Source organism: Cheilinus undulatus, linkage group 20 (genome assembly GCF_018320785.1).
Source record: "Cheilinus undulatus linkage group 20, ASM1832078v1, whole genome shotgun sequence".
In the NCBI taxonomy this organism is placed as follows: domain Eukaryota; kingdom Metazoa; phylum Chordata; class Actinopteri; order Labriformes; family Labridae; genus Cheilinus; species Cheilinus undulatus.
In genome coordinates, this window is record NC_054884.1 from 41,783,615 (window position 1) to 41,803,514 (window position 19,900).

The 19,900-nt window shown below is 39.4% G+C and overlaps 2 protein-coding genes across 3 annotated transcripts in view; one reads left to right on the forward strand and one right to left on the reverse strand.

Moving 5' to 3' along the window:
• Positions 1 to 6,403: 6,403 nt before the first annotated feature.
• Positions 6,404 to 16,544, reverse strand: rpp30 (ribonuclease P/MRP 30 subunit). Its single transcript, XM_041815955.1, has 12 exons — positions 16,416 to 16,544; positions 15,747 to 15,805; positions 13,781 to 13,837; positions 13,627 to 13,692; positions 9,800 to 9,871; positions 9,620 to 9,709; positions 9,407 to 9,523; positions 7,772 to 7,801; positions 7,627 to 7,664; positions 7,120 to 7,199; positions 6,685 to 6,771; positions 6,404 to 6,578 (listed from the first exon to the last, which is right to left on the reverse strand). Exons 1-12 carry the CDS (start codon positions 16,495 to 16,497, stop codon positions 6,535 to 6,537), a joined length of 822 nt encoding a protein of 273 aa, XP_041671889.1. The 5' UTR covers positions 16,498 to 16,544; the 3' UTR covers positions 6,404 to 6,534.
• Positions 16,545 to 19,025: 2,481 nt separating this feature from the next.
• nudt13 (nudix (nucleoside diphosphate linked moiety X)-type motif 13) overlaps positions 19,026 to 19,900 on the forward strand; it is a 10,471-nt gene continuing 9,596 nt past the window's right edge. The window contains exon 1 of one of the 2 annotated variants that reach the window (XM_041814890.1): positions 19,026 to 19,108. The gene's annotated coding sequence lies outside the window, so the exon portion shown is untranslated. The remainder of the gene's footprint in view (positions 19,109 to 19,900) is intronic. The other variant, XM_041814891.1, reaches the window with a different exon arrangement.

Sequence of the window (19,900 nt, forward strand, 5' to 3'; positions counted from 1 at the left end):
CATGTTTCCATTACAGCATAGACCAGGTCTTTCTCTTTAGATCTGTGCTGGCGGCTCCACTCAGACCTGATCCATGTTTCCATTACAGCATAGACCAGGTCTTTCTCTTTAGATCTGTGCTGGCGGCTCCACTCAGAGCTGATCCATGTTTCCATTACAGCATAGACCAGGTCTTTCTCTTTAGATCTGTGCTGGCGGCTCCACTCAGACCTGATCCATGTTTCCATTACAGCATAGACCAGGTCTTTCTCTTTAGATCTGTGCTAGCGGCTCCACTCAGACCTGATCCATGTTTCCATTACAGTGTAGACCAGCCGTTTTCAACCCGGGGTCTGGGCTCCCTAAGGGGGGTGCCAGACGTCTGAGGGGGTGTGGGATCCTGTCTGCTTTAATCTCAGTAGGATGTGCATATTTAAATAAAAATCCTGATTCTACACAGAGCTGAACGATTGGAGAAAATCATCTGTTAGTGAATTTTACTCACTACTGTGAATGAGATCAAATCTGACCCTTTTTCAGTTCCTCATCTTTGGTTTTTCTCAATAAATGATCAATAAATCATCTATATATTACAATTTTAGTATTTGGTAGATTAAACGAAGGCTGAACGATTAAAAACTCCGATCATTCTGATTGTTTTGACTCGTCACTAACTCCTTATGAAGTGATGAAGATGAGGATGATTTTTCTGTCCTTGCATTTGAATCAGATAAACACAAAAACAAGGAAAGTGAAGAATTTTTCCATTTCTATTTTAGAAAAAAAACTGTCTTTGAATGCTTGCGTCATGTGTAGAGCATTATGCAAGCACGTTGACTAAAAACTGCATTAGTCTGAAATTTTCAAACTTTTCAGGTCAGAGAAACATGAAATGACAGCCGGTTATATTAGGATTTAATTTAAGTTTGGATTGATTTCCCAGCCCTAGTTAGACACACGACGTACCACAGAGTCAGAGCCACCCTAACACATTTATAGAAGAGGATCCGTTCACTTTGGAGGAAAAAGTTTAGTTTTTAGGATTATAGTCATATATTTATAGAAAACCAAACTTAATTTTGACACTTTACATTCAAAAATTCCACATAAAGTCCTAAATTTAAATATTGTAAAGTCCTAAATTTACAAAATCATATAGTCCTAAATTTAAATTATCTTAAAGTCCTAAATTTCAATATCGTTAATTCCTAAATTGAAAAAAATTGTAAAGTCCGAAATTTCCATTATCATAAAGTCTTACATTTACAATGTCACAAAAGTCCTCAATTGAAAATATTGTAAAGTCCTAAATTTACAATATTAAGTCCTAAATTTAAATATCGTAAAGTCCTAAATTTAAATATCGTAAAGTCCTAAATTTAAATATCGTAAAGTCCTAAATTTACAATATTAAGTCCTTAATTTAAATATCGTAAAGTCCTAAATTTACAATATTAAGTCCTTAATTTAAATATCATAAAGTCCTAAATTTAAATATCGTAAAGTCCTAAATTTACAATATTAACTCCTAAATTTAAATATCATAAAGTCCTAAATTTAAATATCATAAAGTCCTAAATTTAAATATCATAAAGTCCTAAATTTACAATATTAAGTCCTTAATTTAAATATCATAAAGTCCTAAATTTAAATATCGTAAAGTCCTAAATTTACAATATTAACTCCTAAATTTAAATATCATAAAGTCCTAAATTTAAATATCATAAAGTCCTAAATTTACAATATTAAGTCCTAAACTTAAATATCATAAAGTCCTAAATTTAAATATCATAAAGTCCTAAATTTACAATATTAAGTCCTAAACTTAAATATCGTAAAGTCCTAAATTTACAATATTAAGTCCTTAATTTAAATATCATAAAGTCCTAAATTTAAATATCGTAAAGTCCTAAATTTACAATATTAACTCCTAAATTTAAATATCGTAAAGTCCTAAATTTAAATATCGTAAAGTCCTAAATTTAAATATCGTAAAGTCCTAAATTTCAATATCGTAAAGTCCTAAATTTCAATATCGTAAAGTCCTAAATTTACAATATTAAGTCCTAAATTTAAATATCGTAAAGTCCTAAATTTACAATATTAACTCCTAAATTTAAATATCATTAAGTCCTAAATTTAAATATCATAAAGTCCTAAATTTAAATATCGTAAAGTCCTAAATTTCAATATCGTAAAGTCCTAAATTTACAATATTAAGTCCTAAATTTAAATATCGTAAAGTCCTAAATTTACAATATTAACTCCTAAATTTAAATATCATTAAGTCCTAAATTTAAATATCATAAAGTCCTAAATTTAAATATCATAAAGTCCTAAATTTAAATATCGTAAAGTCCTAAATTTACAATATTAACTCCTAAATTTAAATATCATAAAGTCCTAAATTTAAATATCATAAAGTCCTAAATTTAAATATCATAAAGTCCTAAATTTACAATATTAAGTCCTAAACTTAAATATCATTAAGTCCTAAATTTACAATATTAAGTCCTAAATTTAAATATCGTAAAGTCCTAAATTTACAATATTAACTCCTAAATTTAAATATCATTAAGTCCTAAATTTAAATATCATAAAGTCCTAAATTTAAATATCATAAAGTCCTAAATTTAAATATCGTAAAGTCCTAAATTTACAATATTAACTCCTAAATTTAAATATCATAAAGTCCTAAATTTAAATATCATAAAGTCCTAAATTTAAATATCATAAAGTCCTAAATTTACAATATTAAGTCCTAAACTTAAATATCATAAAGTCCTAAATTTAAATATCGTAAAGTCCTAAATTTACAATATTAAGTCCTTAATTTAAATATCATAAAGTCCTAAATTTAAATATCGTAAAGTCCTAAATTTACAATATTAACTCCTAAATTTAAATATCGTAAAGTCCTAAATTTCAATATCGTAAAGTCCTAAATTTAAATATCGTAAAGTCCTAAATTTCAAAATCGTAAAGTCCTAAATTTACAATATTAAGTCCTAAATTTAAATATCGTAAAGTCCTAAATTTACAATATTAACTCCTAAATTTAAATATCATTAAGTCCTAAATTTAAATATCATAAAGTCCTAAATTTAAATATCGTAAAGTCCTAAATTTCAATATCGTAAAGTCCTAAATTTACAATATTAAGTCCTAAATTTAAATATCGTAAAGTCCTAAATTTACAATATTAACTCCTAAATTTAAATATCATTAAGTCCTAAATTTAAATATCATAAAGTCCTAAATTTAAATATCATAAAGTCCTAAATTTAAATATCGTAAAGTCCTAAATTTACAATATTAACTCCTAAATTTAAATATCATAAAGTCCTAAATTTAAATATCATAAAGTCCTAAATTTAAATATCATAAAGTCCGAAATTTCCATTATCATAAAGTCTTACATTTACAATGTCACAAAAGTCCTCAATTGAAAATATTGTAAAGTCCTAAATTTACAATATTAAGTCCTAAATTTAAATATCGTAAAGTCCTAAATTTAAATATCGTAAAGTCCTAAATTTAAATATCGTAAAGTCCTAAATTTACAATATTAAGTCCTTAATTTAAATATCGTAAAGTCCTAAATTTACAATATTAAGTCCTTAATTTAAATATCATAAAGTCCTAAATTTAAATATCGTAAAGTCCTAAATTTACAATATTAACTCCTAAATTTAAATATCATAAAGTCCTAAATTTAAATATCATAAAGTCCTAAATTTAAATATCGTAAAGTCCTAAATTTACAATATTAAGTCCTTAATTTAAATATCATAAAGTCCTAAATTTAAATATCGTAAAGTCCTAAATTTACAATATTAACTCCTAAATTTAAATATCGTAAAGTCCTAAATTTAAATATCGTAAAGTCCTAAATTTCAATATCGTAAAGTCCTAAATTTACAATATTAAGTCCTAAATTTAAATATCGTAAAGTCCTAAATTTACAATATTAACTCCTAAATTTAAATATCATTAAGTCCTAAATTTAAATATCATAAAGTCCTAAATTTAAATATCATAAAGTCCTAAATTTAAATATCGTAAAGTCCTAAATTTACAATATTAACTCCTAAATTTAAATATCATAAAGTCCTAAATTTAAATATCATAAAGTCCTAAATTTAAATATCATAAAGTCCGAAATTTCCATTATCATAAAGTCTTACATTTACAATGTCACAAAAGTCCTCAATTGAAAATATTGTAAAGTCCTAAATTTACAATATTAAGTCCTAAATTTAAATATCGTAAAGTCCTAAATTTAAATATCGTAAAGTCCTAAATTTAAATATCGTAAAGTCCTAAATTTACAATATTAAGTCCTTAATTTAAATATCGTAAAGTCCTAAATTTACAATATTAACTCCTAAATTTAAATATCGTAAAGTCCTAAATTTAAATATCGTAAAGTCCTAAATTTAAATATCGTAAAGTCCTAAATTTCAATATCGTAAAGTCCTAAATTTACAATATTAAGTCCTAAATTTAAATATCGTAAAGTCCTAAATTTACAATATTAACTCCTAAATTTAAATATCATTAAGTCCTAAATTTAAATATCATAAAGTCCTAAATTTAAATATCATAAAGTCCTAAATTTAAATATCGTAAAGTCCTAAATTTACAATATTAACTCCTAAATTTAAATATCATAAAGTCCTAAATTTAAATATCATAAAGTCCTAAATTTAAATATCATAAAGTCCTAAATTTAAATATCATAAAGTCCTAAATTTAAATATCATAAAGTCCTAAATTTAAATATCATAAAGTCCTAAATTTAAATGTCATAAAGTCCTAAATTTAAATATCATAAAGTCCTAAATTTAAATATTAAGTCCTAAACTTAAATATCGTAAAGTCCTAAATTTACAATATAAAGTCCTAAATTTAAATATCGTAAAGTCCTAAATTGGCTCCATCCCATCAGATTCAATCACTACTGCCTGCTCGTCTCTGACGGCGTCTCTGTCAGAACCAAAGTGCACTATTTGTTGGTACAATGTTCCAGTATTTTCTTTTTTTTTCATGAATCTTTATTCATAAACAAAGACAGTCATCCTACCCCTCACATAGTTTGTCCATGTATGTGTTCCTGTAGAAGATATTATTATTATTATTATTATTATTATTATTATTATTAGAGTCTGACAGTAACATTCATGAAGTAACACATTATTACAGACAAAATAACATTTCATAAATAAAACAGAATTATGGTCAGGGGACAAATTTGGGTTCAAATTACGTTAGCTTTAGCTAAAGCTAACATAACTACGTAGCTAACATTACTACACAAGCCAATGTAGCTAAGTTCGCAACATGAGCTGTAGAAATGTGAGCTGTAGCAACGTTTGCTAAAGCTAACATAGCTTTGTAGCTTACATAGCTGCTTTTTGAGCCTAGCTTTAGCTACATTTGCTACATATTCTACATTCTAATGTTTTCATGGAGGATGATTTTTTTTCCTGTTAGCAGACCTTTTGCCTTATTTAACATTTAGTACGTTTTTAAGTGTGGTATCTTTTTACCATAACAGGAAGTTAAAGTGCTTTTATTTTGAAATGTAAATCCATCCTGACAGTGCACTACAGGAAAAGTACAAGTTAAAAGTAAAGAATTCTATTTCCTCAAAAGTTGAAGACTTTTTAACCCTTAATTGTTCTTGTAGTTTGAAATGAACAGATCCTCTGTGTGATCTTAGTTTTCAGAGATGTTCGACTAAACCGTGCTGTTAAAGGAGAGTTTAACCCTGGTCTATCTGGACGCCGTTCCAATCAGTGGAGCCTAAAGAGGAAGCCCTCGAACAAACCAGCAGGAACAAAAGCTAAACTGAAATCTGAACCCTAAAGCAAAAACTAAATAAAGACTAGAGAAACTGTAACCGTGGTTACAGACGTCTGTTGTTGGGATTGTCAGTGACGATTAAAACTGAGGTTCAGGTTTTCCTGGTGGCTCCTGGAGGCCGGAGCGTTCCTTAGATAAGAGCGGGGGCCCCTAAGGACAAAAAGGCTGGGACGCCCTGGTCTAGACTCGTACAGCCCTCTTAAACTCGGGTGTAGTGGAGTATCGGGATCATAGCGGTGTCGTAGATGAACGCTGCCAGCTCTGAACACAGGCTTTAAGGTGGTAATGTAGTCATGACGTAGTTTTAAGGTGGTATGTTAGAGTCATGACGTTTTTTTAAGGTGGCATTTACTAAAGAGGAACAAAAAAAATGGAAGCTTGTAGATTTATATTTTTATGAAGCAGATTTTTATTTTTTTGGAACAATTTGTAAAAAACTAACAGAATGTATGAAAGCTATTTTTGATGACATCACTTCCTGCTTTGTAGCTGACCAAATAAAACTCAGCATTTTTACCACAGTGTGATTTTAAATAAAGATTTGATAAAGAACAGCTCTGACATCTGAGTTTTATTTCTTATTTATAAAAAAAAAACACTTTATAAATCTTAATTTACATTTTTGCTTTCTAAACAACATAAAGTAAACAACAACAACGTAAACGTCAACACTGAGGCTCCTCCCCCTCACTCAGTCACCTGTTTGGATTTCTTTGCAGGTGGAGCGTCACCTGTTCAGGTAAAACAGATGGTGTTAGTATCAGAATAAACACATCAGTGCTCTCAGACATATTTCTGATCATTGGCAGGATTTTAAAGGCACTGGAGGTTCCTTACCTTTTTCAGGTGGCGCCTCCTGCTGGTCAGGAGTCTCACTGCAGCGCTTCATGGTGTAAACGATCCCAAAGGCCGTCTTCCTCGATTCTGACAAAAGCAAACAAATAAAAACAACATCTTTGTAACAACATCCTGTTTAAGTACACTGGTGTATGTAGACAGTCTGACACTAGTATGGAGCTTTTCAAAGTAAAAGCCCACCTTAGCTTTCTTTGTAGGAACTCCCTTCATTTGTATGTAATGCTTTTATTTTGAAAAGCTCATGGCACACCTCCACTAAACACTGATTCAGTCACCTGTAGGGAGGTTAGTGAGGTCTGACCTCAGGAGCGCTGAGTTTCTAAGCTCAGATATCAGAGATTTCCTGTTCTGTATGAGACACAGGTGTCTGTGGGCTTCCTTCAGTCAGAGAACATGAGTGTGTTTCACGTTTACCTCCATGGAGAACCACCGATCGGCACGTGGAGGAAACGGCTTCTTTGGCATCTCCGTCTGACAGACCGAACAGCAGCCCTCTGATGATCCGCATCAGGAAAAACAAAAACAGCCGTGCATACGTACCGACCACTTCATTAGGTACACCCCTTCATCTCCTCATTAACCCCAAATCTCCAAACAGCCAATCACAGAGCAGAAACCAGCTGTATCTGAGAGAGGAGGAGCCACCAGCTGAGCTCGCATCGCTCTTTTACACCAGAGGTCACACCTTCCTACTCACACACACACACACGCTGATGGTGGAGGTTGCTATGGAGACCTGGACATCAGTCTTAGCTAATCCTGTTTTTCCCACCCATACCCACGGACACATCGCTGCAGCAGACGGGGGCTACGTGTCGTTCCCACACATCGACGTGTGACTGGGGATCGAACCCCCGACTCCACCTCCTGAGCCACAGCGGGACAGCCTCTTTTCAGTGTTCAGTTGCGGTTAAAGGATACAGGTTAGTGATGTCGTACGGTCCTCTGAGCTCCAGCGCCTGAGCACACAAACACAGTTATTGATTATGAGATCATCGATCAGTAGACAGCCTTAATGACTGCTGTTACTGATCAATCACTGATCCATAGAAGATTGATCACTGACCGTCTCCGCTGAACTCGACAGGATCACGTTCTGAAACACAGACAGGAGTTACCTGCAGGCTCCGCCCCCTCTGACATCATAGAACATCACATCACCGAGTATGGAGGCATTATTGTCACAAAAGTCACAAACATGTTTCCTATTGGCTGGTTCTAGAACCAGCGAATAGTAAACAGGGAGAGGATGGACCAGCCAATAGGAAACAGGTAGAGGATGGACCAGCCAATAGGAAGCAGGGAGAGGATGGACCAGCCAATAGGAAGCAGGGAGAGGATGGACCAGCCAATAGGAAACAGGTAGAGGATGGACCAGCCAATAGGAAACAGGTAGAGGATGGACCAGCCAATAGGAAACAGCAGGTAGTGTCGCGCACTGAGGCAGGTTTGAATAAAAACTAGAAAAAATCCAATTTCCCCTGAAATTGTGTGGGGATGCTGAGAGCTGAACTGTGGAAGACCTGCTGAAAATAGCACAGAAAAATCCCTACGAATAGCAAAAAATAGATGAATAGCTGAAAATTTTATCTTAAAAAATCTCTAAAAATAGCTACTAGCATATAAATAGCATAAATAGCTAAAAGGCATAAAAATGGTTGAAAATTGCATAAAAGCTTTAGAGGGCAAAACCTGATTAGTGAAAAATGTAAAAAAAAAAAAAAAAAAAAGAAAAATGTAAAAGAGAGCCATTCAGAATTTTGTCACTCCTGTGAAATTTTCTGTTAAAAACAGCTCAGAAAACTGAGTTGAGTGGCCAGAACATGCACTCAAAGTCAATTTAAGCTTTACTTGTGAAACCTAGCAGAAAACCAAAGGTGTCGTGAGAATCAGCAGAAGTTGCTGAACCAGGTGATATATTTTTTATGTGTGGGAAGTGAAAATCATGGTTCAAGTGCGAGTTCTGAAAGCTCGCACTCAGGGATCTGCGTTCAAAGATAGTATTGCCGCAGATGGGAGCTGAAGGGATGTCGATCACGCTTTGAACTGACTGTGCTAAAACCGTTGATCCTTCTGACCTCAAATCTTTTTTTGTGAGCAAGAGGAGATGTGTGGCTATGTTTTGCTGTTTAAATTATTTCTCTGGAGTAAATATTTTTTTCTGGAGACTAGTTTGTTCGGGAAGTTTTGCTTCAGAATCCTGAGCTCTGGCCCACTCTAGTGGTGATGTCATCACTCTAAGCCTCTCCATCTACTCCACTGTAAACCTGTGAGAGAGCCAAAATCTTCATAAAGGTTGATCAGCGGTTATAAGAAATCTATAGAAGATATCAATAATGTGAATCAGTCCTAAATAGCTGAAGGGTTTGTCTACGTTTTAAAGCAAAAATGAAGTCTGTGTGTGGAAGTGAGCTGAAGTTATGAGGAGTTAAAGAAGGAGCAAATTTTCAGAAAAGTCCTATTCATTTGAATGGGAATAATTTAGCAGTAAAAGTGAAATATTTTTAAAATGATAAAAGTTAGGAATGAGAAAAGTCACAGCCATCATGTCCTAAAAGAGCTGAACAGAATGATATCTGAATGATGAGTATAGCTCAGAATGGAGAAGTCAGGACCTCAGAAAATGAGCTCTAGAGTTTTGTAACAATAATGACTCCATATCAGCAGCTACAGTAAGCATGCAGGGACAGAAAGCTCTCACCTTTCCCTTACACGTATCCACCAGAGCAATGGCGTTAGCGATGGTGTAGCGCCTCCTGGTGGAGTCTCTGATGGCTGCAGAGTACTGGACCTCGAACACGATGCCCCGCTCCACCGCCTCCACACACAGACATCAATAATCAATAACCAATCATGATGACCTCAGGTCAGCGTAGGGTCAATACTGATAAACAACGATGGTGAAGTGTCTGACCACGTTGACAGGGCTTCTCTTGAAGATGAAGGGGAGTCTCTCTGTCACCACGATGCAGACGATGTCTACGTCCAGGTTACAGCACGCCGCCTGAACGCACAAACACGACAGCGGCGTTTTTAGATCTACTTTAAAAACCAGAATGAAACCTTCTGATGATTCAAACTCTCAGAGACTCACATGAAAAAGTTTCTCTGTGGTCGGCTGAACGGCCAGCAGGTCGAAGGCACTGAACTCAGACGCTCCTTTCCTCTGAACAAACAGACAGAAAGACAGACAGAAATACAGACAGAAATACAGACAGACAGAAATACAGACAGAAATACAGACAGACAGAAATACAGACAGAAATACAGACAGAAATACAGACAGACAGAAATACAGACAGACAGAAATACAGACAGAAATACAGACAGACAGAAATACAGACAGAAATACAGACAGACAGAAATACAGACAGAAATACAGACAGACAGAAATACAGACAGAAATACAGACAGACAGAAATACAGACAGAAATACAGACAGAAATACAGACAGAAATACAGACAGACAGAAATACAGACAGAAATACAGACAGACAGAAATACAGACAGACAGAAATACAGACAGACAGAAATACAGACAGAAATACAGACAGACAGAAATACAGACAGACAGAAATACAGACAGAAATACAGACAGACAGAAATACAGACAGAAATACAGACAGACAGAAATACAGACAGAAATACAGACAGAAATACAGACAGACAGAAATACAGACAGACAGACAGACAGAAATACAGACAGAAATACAGACAGACAGAAATACAGACAGAAATACAGACAGAAATACAGACAGACAGAAATAGACAGAAATACAGACAGAAATACAGACAGACAGAAATACAGACAGAAATACAGACAGACAGAAATATAGACAGACAGAAATACAGACAGACAGAAATATAGACAGACAGAAATACAGACAGACAGAAATATAGACAGACAGAAATACAGACAGACAGACAGAAATACAGACAGACAGAAATACAGACAGACAGAAATACAGACAGACAGAAAATACAGACAGCATCAGCATCTGTTATTTACTTGCTTTCATTTATTAAATACATAAATCTGATCATTTTTAACTCCATAGCAGTGAGTTTTCCCTGCAGGGACGTCAGAACTTCACACATCTTTAACAGCTTTTCTCCTCCACTGTTAGAAACAGGCTGTAAGGACCACTGGTCTACTACTGGGACAGGAAAGGGGGTACTGGTTAGACTGGGATGACAGCTGGGGGTACTGGTTAGACTGGAATAACAGCTGGGGGTACTGGTTAGACTGGAATAACAGCTGGGGGTACTGGTTAGACTGGAATAACAGCTGGGGGTACTGGTTGGACTGGAATGACAGCTGGGGGTACTGGTTAGACTGGAATAACAGCTGGTGGTACTGGTTAGACTGGAATGACAGCTGGGGGTACTGGTTAGACTGGAATGACAGCTGGGGGTACTGGTTAGACTGGAATGACAGCTGGGGGTACTGGTTAGACTGGAATAACAGCTGGGGGTACTGGTTGGACTGGAATGACAGCTGGGGGTACTGGTTAGACTGGAATAACAGCTGGGGGTACTGGTTAGACTGGAATGACAGCTGGGGGTACTGGTTAGACTGGAATGACAGCTGGGGGTACTGGTTAGACTGGAATAACAGCTGGGGGTACTGGTTAGACTGTGATGACAGCTGGGGGTACTGGTTAGACTGGAATGACTGCTGGGGGTACTGGTTAGACTGGAATGACAGCTGGGGGTACTGGTTGGACTGGAATGACAGCTGGGGGTACTGGTTAGACTGGAATGACAGCTGGGGGTACTGGTTAGACTGGAATGACAGCTGGGGGTACTGGTTAGACTGTGATGACTGCTGGGGGTACTGGTTAGACTGGAATGACAGACAGATGAAGGACTGGTTAGACTGGAATGATAGAGAGATCAAGGACTGGTTAGACTGGAATGACAGACAGATGAAGGACTGGTTAGACTGGAATGACAGACAGATGAAGGACTGGTTAGACTGGAATGACAGAGAGATGAAGGACTGGTTAGACTGGAATGACAGACAGATGATGTACTGGTTAGACTGGAATGATAGAGAGATCAAGGACTGCTTAGACTGGAATGATAGATGAAGGACTGGTTAGACTGGAATGACAGCTGGGGGTACTGGTTAGACTGTGATGACAGCTGGGGGTACTGGTTAGACTGGAATGACAGCTGGGGGTACTGGTTAGACTGGAATGACAGCTGGGGTACTGGTTAGACTGTGATGACTGCTGGGGTACTGGTTAGACTAGAATGACAGCTGGGGTACTGGTTAGACTGGGATGACAGCTGGGGTACTGGTTAGACTGGAATAACAGCTGGGGTACTGGTTAGACTGGAATAACAGCTGGGGTACTGGTTAGACTGGAATAACAGCTGGGGTACTGGTTGGACTGGAATGACAGCTGGGGTACTGGTTAGACTGGAATAACAGCTGGTGGTACTGGTTAGACTGGAATGACAGCTGGGGGTACTGGTTAGACTGGAATGACAGCTGGGGTACTGGTTAGACTGGAATGGCAGCTGGGGTACTGGTTAGACTGGAATAACAGCTGGGGTACTGGTTGGACTGGAATGACAGCTGGGGTACTGGTTAGACTGGAATGACAGAGAGATGATGTACTGGTTAGACTGGAATGACAGCTGGGGGTACTGGTTAGACTGGAATGACAGCTGGGGGTACTGGTTAGACTGGAATAACAGCTGGGGGTACTGGTTAGACTGTGATGACAGCTGGGGGTACTGGTTAGACTGGAATGACTGCTGGGGGTACTGGTTAGACTGGAATGACAGCTGGGGGTACTGGTTGGACTGGAATGACAGCTGGGGGTACTGGTTAGACTGGAATGACAGCTGGGGGTACTGGTTAGACTGGAATGACAGCTGGGGGTACTGGTTAGACTGTGATGACTGCTGGGGGTACTGGTTAGACTGGAATGACAGCTGGGGGTACTGGTTAGACTGGAATGACAGCTGGGGGTACTGGTTAGACTGGAATGACAGCTGGAGGTACTGGTTAGACTGGAATGACAGCTGGGGGTACTGGTTAGACTGGAATGACAGCTGGGGGTACTGGTTAGACTGGAATGACAGCTGGGGGTACTGGTTAGACTGGAATGACAGCTGGGGGTACTGGTTAGACTGGAATGACAGCTGGGGGTACTGGTTAGACTGGAATGACAGCTGGGGGTACTGGTTAGACTGTGATGACTGCTGGGGGTACTGGTTAGACTGGAATGACAGCTGGGGGTACTGGTTAGACTGGAATGACAGCTGGGGGTACTGGTTAGACTGTGATGACTGCTGGGGGTACTGGTTAGACTAGAATGACAGCTGGGGGTACTGGTTAGACTGGGATGACAGCTGGGGGTACTGGTTAGACTGGAATGACAGCTGGGGGTACTGGTTAGACTGGAATAACAGCTGGGGGTACTGGTTAGACTGGAATGACAGCTGGGGGTACTGGTTAGACTGGAATAACAGCTGGGGGTACTGGTTAGACTGGAATGACAGCTGGGGGTACTGGTTAGACTGTGATGACTGCTGGGGGTACTGGTTAGACTGGAATGACAGCTGGGGGTACTGGTTAGACTGTGATGACTGCTGGGGGTACTGGTTAGACTGGAATGACAGCTGGGGGTACTGGTTAGACTGTGATGACTGCCGGGGGTACTGGTTTGACTGGGGGTAGACTGGCAAAAGCATTTTTATGAGCTGTAAAGGATGACATCATCTTCAAAGGTGGGGGAAGGAATGTTCATGAAGCTGGGGATGTTGGGTCCTTATTTCATTCTGTTTTCACAGACAGTAGGCCGTGCTGGGAACACCACGTTCAAAGGCAAGGATGGAATGTTTTGTGTTTTTGGTAGGAGTTACTTATCACACCGTCTCTGAGGGACGGAGGAAGATGCTTACAAAGTGTCCGGCCTCTGACATCACCACCGTCAGTCTGTTCAGCACTCTGATTGGCCGAGAGCGACCCTGACAGAGAGAGAGAGAGAGAGGGAGAGAGGGAGAGGTTTACACTCCGAATGGACAAACATCTTCATCATCATCATCTTCATCATACCTGTACGATGGGCAGCTGATCGATCAGATCTTTGATCGGCGTTGGGACAGGAACCTCCTGAGAAAAAGAGTTTCAAAATAAAAGACGCATTAACACACGGTCATTGTCATGTTTCTGTCCCTGATCCTGGTCTATCATCAGTGTGGTCCTGATCCTGGTCTATCATCAGTCTGGTCCTGATCCTGGTCTATCATCAGTCTGGTCCTGATCCTGGTCTATCATCAGTCTGGTCCCTGATCCTGGTCTGTCCCTGATCCTGGTCTCATCATCAGTCTGTCCCTGATCCTGGTCTCATCATCACTCTGTCCCTGATCCTGGTCTCATCATCAGTCTGTCCCTGATCCTGGTCTCATCATCAGTCTGTCCCTGATCCTGGTCTATCATCAGTCTGTCCCTGATCCTGGTCTATCATCAGTCTGGTCCTGATCCTGGTCTCACCATCAGTCTGTCCCTGATCCTGGTCTATCATCAGTCTGTCCCTGATCCTGGTCTCATCATCAGTCTGGTCCTGATCCTGGTCTATCATCAGTCTGTCCCTGATCCTGGTCTATCATCAGTCTGTCCCTGATCCTGGTCTATCATCAGTCTGGTCCTGATCCTGGTCTATCATCAGTCTGTCCCTGATCCTGGTCTATCATCAGTCTGTCCCTGATCCTGGTCTCATCATCACTCTGTCCCTGATCCTGGTCTCATCATCAGTCTGTCCCTGATCCTGGTCTATCATCAGTCTGTCCCTGATCCTGGTCTCATCATCAGTCTGTCCCTGATCCTGGTCTATCATCAGTCTGTCCCTGATCCTGGTCTCATCATCAGTCTGTCCCTGATCCTGGTCTATCATCAGTCTGGTCCTGATCCTGGTCTATCACCAGTCTGTCCCTGATCCTGGTCTCATCATCAGTCTGTCCCTGATCCTGGTCTCATCATCAGTCTGTCCCTGATCCTGGTCTCATCATCAGTCTGGTCCCTGATCCTGGTGTCATCATCAGTCTGTCCCTGATCCTGGTCTCATCATCAGTCTGTCCCTGATCCTGAGCTCATCATCACTCTGTCCCTGATCCTGGTCTATCATCAGTCTGTCCCTGATCCTAGTCTATCATCAGTCTGTCCCTGATCCTGGTCTATCATCAGTCTGTCCCTGATCCTGGTCTATCATCAGTCTGTCCCTGATCCTGGTCTATCATCAGTCTGTCCCTGATCCTGGTCTATCATCAGTCTGTCCCTGATCCTGGTCTATCATCAGTCTGGTCCTGATCCTGGTCTATCACCAGTCTGTCCCTGATCCTGGTCTCATCATCAGTCTGTCCCTGATCCTGGTCTCATCATCAGTCTGTCCCTGATCCTGGTCTCATCATCAGTCTGGTCCCTGATCCTGGTGTCATCATCAGTCTGTCCCTGATCCTGGTCTCATCATCAGTCTGTCCCTGATCCTGGTCTCATCATCAGTCTGGTCCCTGATCCTGGTGTCATCATCAGTCTGTCCCTGATCCTGGTCTATCATCAGTCTGTCCCTGATCCTAGTCTATCATCAGTCTGTCCCTGATCCTGGTCTATCATCAGTCTGTCCCTGATCCTGGTCTATCATCAGTCTGTCCCTGATCCTGGTCTATCATCAGTCTGTCCCTGATCCTAGTCTATCATCAGTCTGTCCCTGATCCTGGTCTATCATCAGTCTGTCCCTGATCCTGGTCTCATCATCAGTCTGGTTGGAGACTATGGTCTAGACCGTCCCCCTTTAGAGGGGGTCTGCGTGTAGGTGTGGTTCTTCATTGAGCCGTATGGATGAATGTGATTGGTTGTTACTGTGACAGGATGGATTATTGACAGAAACTGAGGCTGGTTGTCGTTTTCCCTCCAATAATAAAATGATTTTATATTTTCAGTTGTGTTTTTGCTTTCAAGGTTCTCACTCTATGATAGTTTTTTCTCCCACAGCCCTGAACGCAGCACGGCAGGTGAGGACGCTCACCTTGGTCTTCTTGACCGTCAGCTCGTAGGTGTAGTTGACGGCGATGGTGGAGTACCCGACTGGAGGAAGCAGAAGAAACCACGTAAACATCAGAGTTCCTTAGTTAGACCAGACCTGGTCCTGTTCACAGTGTAGAACTGTTGTTTTATTTACACCTTATTGTTTTACAAACAGGAAGTTTTATTTTGAAGTCCATGTTGATGTTGTACAGCTGACTCAGACTCTGTCATTATCTTTATATTTAAATATTAAAGGCGTATGAAGTAACAGGACGTGATTATTTTGTCGTGATTTCTCTTTTTTGACTTTTATTTAATATTTAAGGAGAAAAATTCCGTTAATTCTGAGATTAATGGGCGGAGATTGGTTTAAATGTCTTAAATAAAGCAGTATTCTACAACCATTATACACATTCTGTTATTTTACCATAAAAGTTGGGACACTTTAAACTGAGGGCTTAACCTGGTTTAACCAGACCGCTGTGGACAGTCTGAGCATGCGTAGAAGTTAGTAGAATGGCTTTATTAATAAAGAACACCAGGATATCACCGCGAAGTCTCGGTGCTAGCAGAGTTAGCATCCATGCTACATGAACAGAACTCCGGTAAATAAGCTGACTTTGGGTTAATTTAATCCTAATCCACTTCTAGCGGACTCTGCCGGACTCACGGTGGGCTGCGGTCTCTATCAGGCTCTTCATCCGGATCCTATCGGCCGAGTAGGTCACATTTAGATCCATAAACACAGACATGATGCTGCGAGCCACGACACAGCCTCTGCACGCGTGTGGAGCCGAACGGCATGATGGGAGCTGTAGTCCTCCCGCGCTAACCACTGGAAGGACTCCACAGCAGATCCGGATCCACTTTGGATTTCAAAGTTTGTTCGGTTTAACAGCATTTCATTTCTAACATTACATCCTGAAATCTGCCTGGCCTGGTTTTTGGGACTTTGATCACTACACCACGTATTTAAGATTACTTGGTTAAGAGGTTTTTTTTTTAAATGATTCATTTTTATGGAACTTTATCCCTAAATTTGTATTTAAGCAAACTGGTGGACTTCCTTCTCTGTTGGTGTTGGTTTTTACCAGGTTAATAAAAGTCCTCTAAGACCGTCACAGTTCCATAAACAGGAGTGGAAAATAATGCACAAACACAGCTTCTCCCCTCAGAAGTATCCTCTATGTTAACAGCAGAGACTTACCCCACAGCCTCTCCTCAGAGACTGGTCTGAAAGAGAGCTCAGCTCAGCTGCTGGGCTCAGCAGGGAGTTTACACACAAGTTTGATTTCCTGGTTACAGTGAAAGACTTTGATCAGGTAGTTGACTGTAAACTTGTTCAGGCTCCTTTCAGCGGCGTACTGTCTCTGCTGTAAACTCTGTGGCACAGTCAGAAACAACAACAGAGCCATTCAGGACCTTTTTATGAACCAAACCTTAGATCACCACCTACCGGGCTAAATTTGACCTCAGTATACCCTGGTCAAAGGTTTGGCTGTTACCACACGAATATATGATCACTAACAAAGGTAAGGAAATGTCTTTTAAAACATTTCATCAAATTTACCCCGTAAAGCATTTCATGCAGAAATTTAAGAACGATATTGGCGTCAGCTGTTCTTTTTGCTCGGTGCAACAGTGAAGCACATACTCTGGCCGTGGAGAGACTTTTCTAGAAGTATCTCTGATAGTTGAATATGAACTTTAATCTGCATTTTGAACGTGTTATTATGGCTTTTATTCAGAGACTACAGAAGACCTGGAGAAGGTTTTTCATTGTTTTTATTGCAATTTTTGTTTTTCATTCAACAGAACAAACAGCGTCTTCACAACTAGACAAACACAACAGCTCCTACATGAGAAATGAAAATCAGGCATAAAAACCAAAGACAGACAGAAGGTCAGAGTTCAGTGCACAGGAGTCACAGCTAGGGTGAGGAAAGGTCCGGTCTGATGTAGTCCAGAAATGGACGGCACACTCTAGACCTGGTCTACATAATCCCGTCTATCGTTGGTCAGATATTCCAGCAGGATTAGTTCAAACATTATTTTGCACCAACCACAGACAGAAGGGTCGCTGACCCACTGCAGAAGAACATTCTGCAAACGTTAGGATGCTCTGCAGTCTTTAGGCAGCGGCTGTTTTCACATGTTTACCTGGAGGACCCAGATCAGACCCATGGGGTTCATTTCCCTCCATTTCACTCAGAATTTCAACCCAACATCTCTGAAGTTTGTGACAAGACCACCAACAATGAGCTGATGTTCCCACATCAACGTCACACTGCCGCTGGATTTATGTCATCTACGTAGTTTAACTTGTATCGCTCTGGTTTCTTAGTAAAGACCAGACGGTATCCCATGTTCCCCTATCTGTAGCCACAGACAGCTCCTTCTCCCACCTGACCCCTGACCCCTGACCCCTGCGCAGCAGTAATACACATACTCAAAGACCCTTTGAGCTGCTGCTGAAACAGCAGAGCTAGAACTGGCCCACCAGCCTGAGGTCTGCAGATTTCTCCAGTATAACAGAGTAAACTTCACCTTCATGATTTCAAAAATCAGGAAGTTATAAAAATGTGAAAAAATAAAGAGCAGAAAGAATTATTACTGTCTATCTTATATACTATCTATATTACTATAATTATGACTTTTTATGTCGTATTTTGACTTCATAGGCTCACAGTTTTAAATTTTAAGTCATATTTTCTCTTTTAAACTTGTGAATTTAAATGTATTCTTAAATTTTTACCTTTATAACTCATGATTTCCAATTTCATCTTATATTTTGGCCTTTAAAACTCATGATTTTGACTTTTTTAATCTCATATTTTGAAGTTTTAACGTATTTTTTAAATTCTATCTCATATTTGAACTCTTTAAACTTCGTGATTTTGAATTTATTTCATTTATTTGCCCTTTAAAGACTTTTTTGACTTTTAATTTCATGATTTTGACCTTTTGATCTTTTAGGTTTGACTTTCTATCTCAGATTTTCAACCTTTAAACTGATCATTTAGACTTTTTTAATCAGAAAATGATCATATCAGTGCTTGGTGTTTTTTTCCCATAATTCATCACTGAAGATCTGATGATGACAGTTTCTTCACGTTTCTACATTTATGAGATTAAATCCATGAATTCTCCTCCTTTTCCCGTAAATCTTCACTGGTTTTCCTTCTCCTGTCTCAGATGCTCCGTCCTCAGATTAACCAAACCTGATTTTATTTCTTTTATTCTGGTTTATTTTATGGGTGTGACGTCATTACGGCGGCAGACCAGCAGGGGGCAGAGTGCGCAGCTGTCTGTGAGCAGAGCAGAGAAGAAGAAGAAGGTCACAGAGCTCCGAGACAGCTGCAGGTAAAAACAACACTTTTACACTTCCGGTTTAGTTTAACCTTCTATCAGCGCTTTAGTCCGGTCAGACAGAGTCTGATTATCGGGTTATTTCTGAGCTAACTCCTTTATTTAGTCCGATTATGCCCGGTTATACCCCCCTGACTGTCAGCTCTGAAGTTACTAACACTCAGATTACAGCAGGGACAGTCTGGATCCTAGTCTGGGATCCTAGTCTGGGATCCTGGTCTGGGATCCTGGTCTGGGATCCTGGTCTGGGATCCTGGTCTGGGATCCTGGTCTGTGATCCTGGTCTGGGATCCTGGTCTGTGATCCTGGTCTGTGATCCTAGTTTGTGATCCTGGTCTGTGATCCTGGTCTGTGATCCTGGTCTGTGATCCTGGTCTGTGATCCTAGTTTGTGATCCTGGTCTGTGATTCTGGTCTGTGATCCTGGTCTGTGATCCTGGTCTGTGATCCTAGTTTGTGATCCTGGTCTGTGATTCTGGTCTGTGATCCTGGTCTGTGATCCTGGTCTGTGATCCTAGTCTGTGATTCTGGTCTGTGATTCTAGTCTGTGATCCTAGTTTGTGATCCTGGTCTGTGATTCTGGTCTGTGATCCTAGTTTGTGATCCTGGTCTGTGATTCTGGTCTGTGATCCTGGTCTGTGATTCTAGTCTGTGATTCTAGTCTGTGATTCTAGTCTGTGATCCTAGTTTGTGATCCTGGTCTGTGATTCTAGTCTTTGATCCTGGTCTGTGATCCTGGTCTGTGATCCTAGTCTGTGATTCTGGTCTGTGATTCTAGTCTGTGATT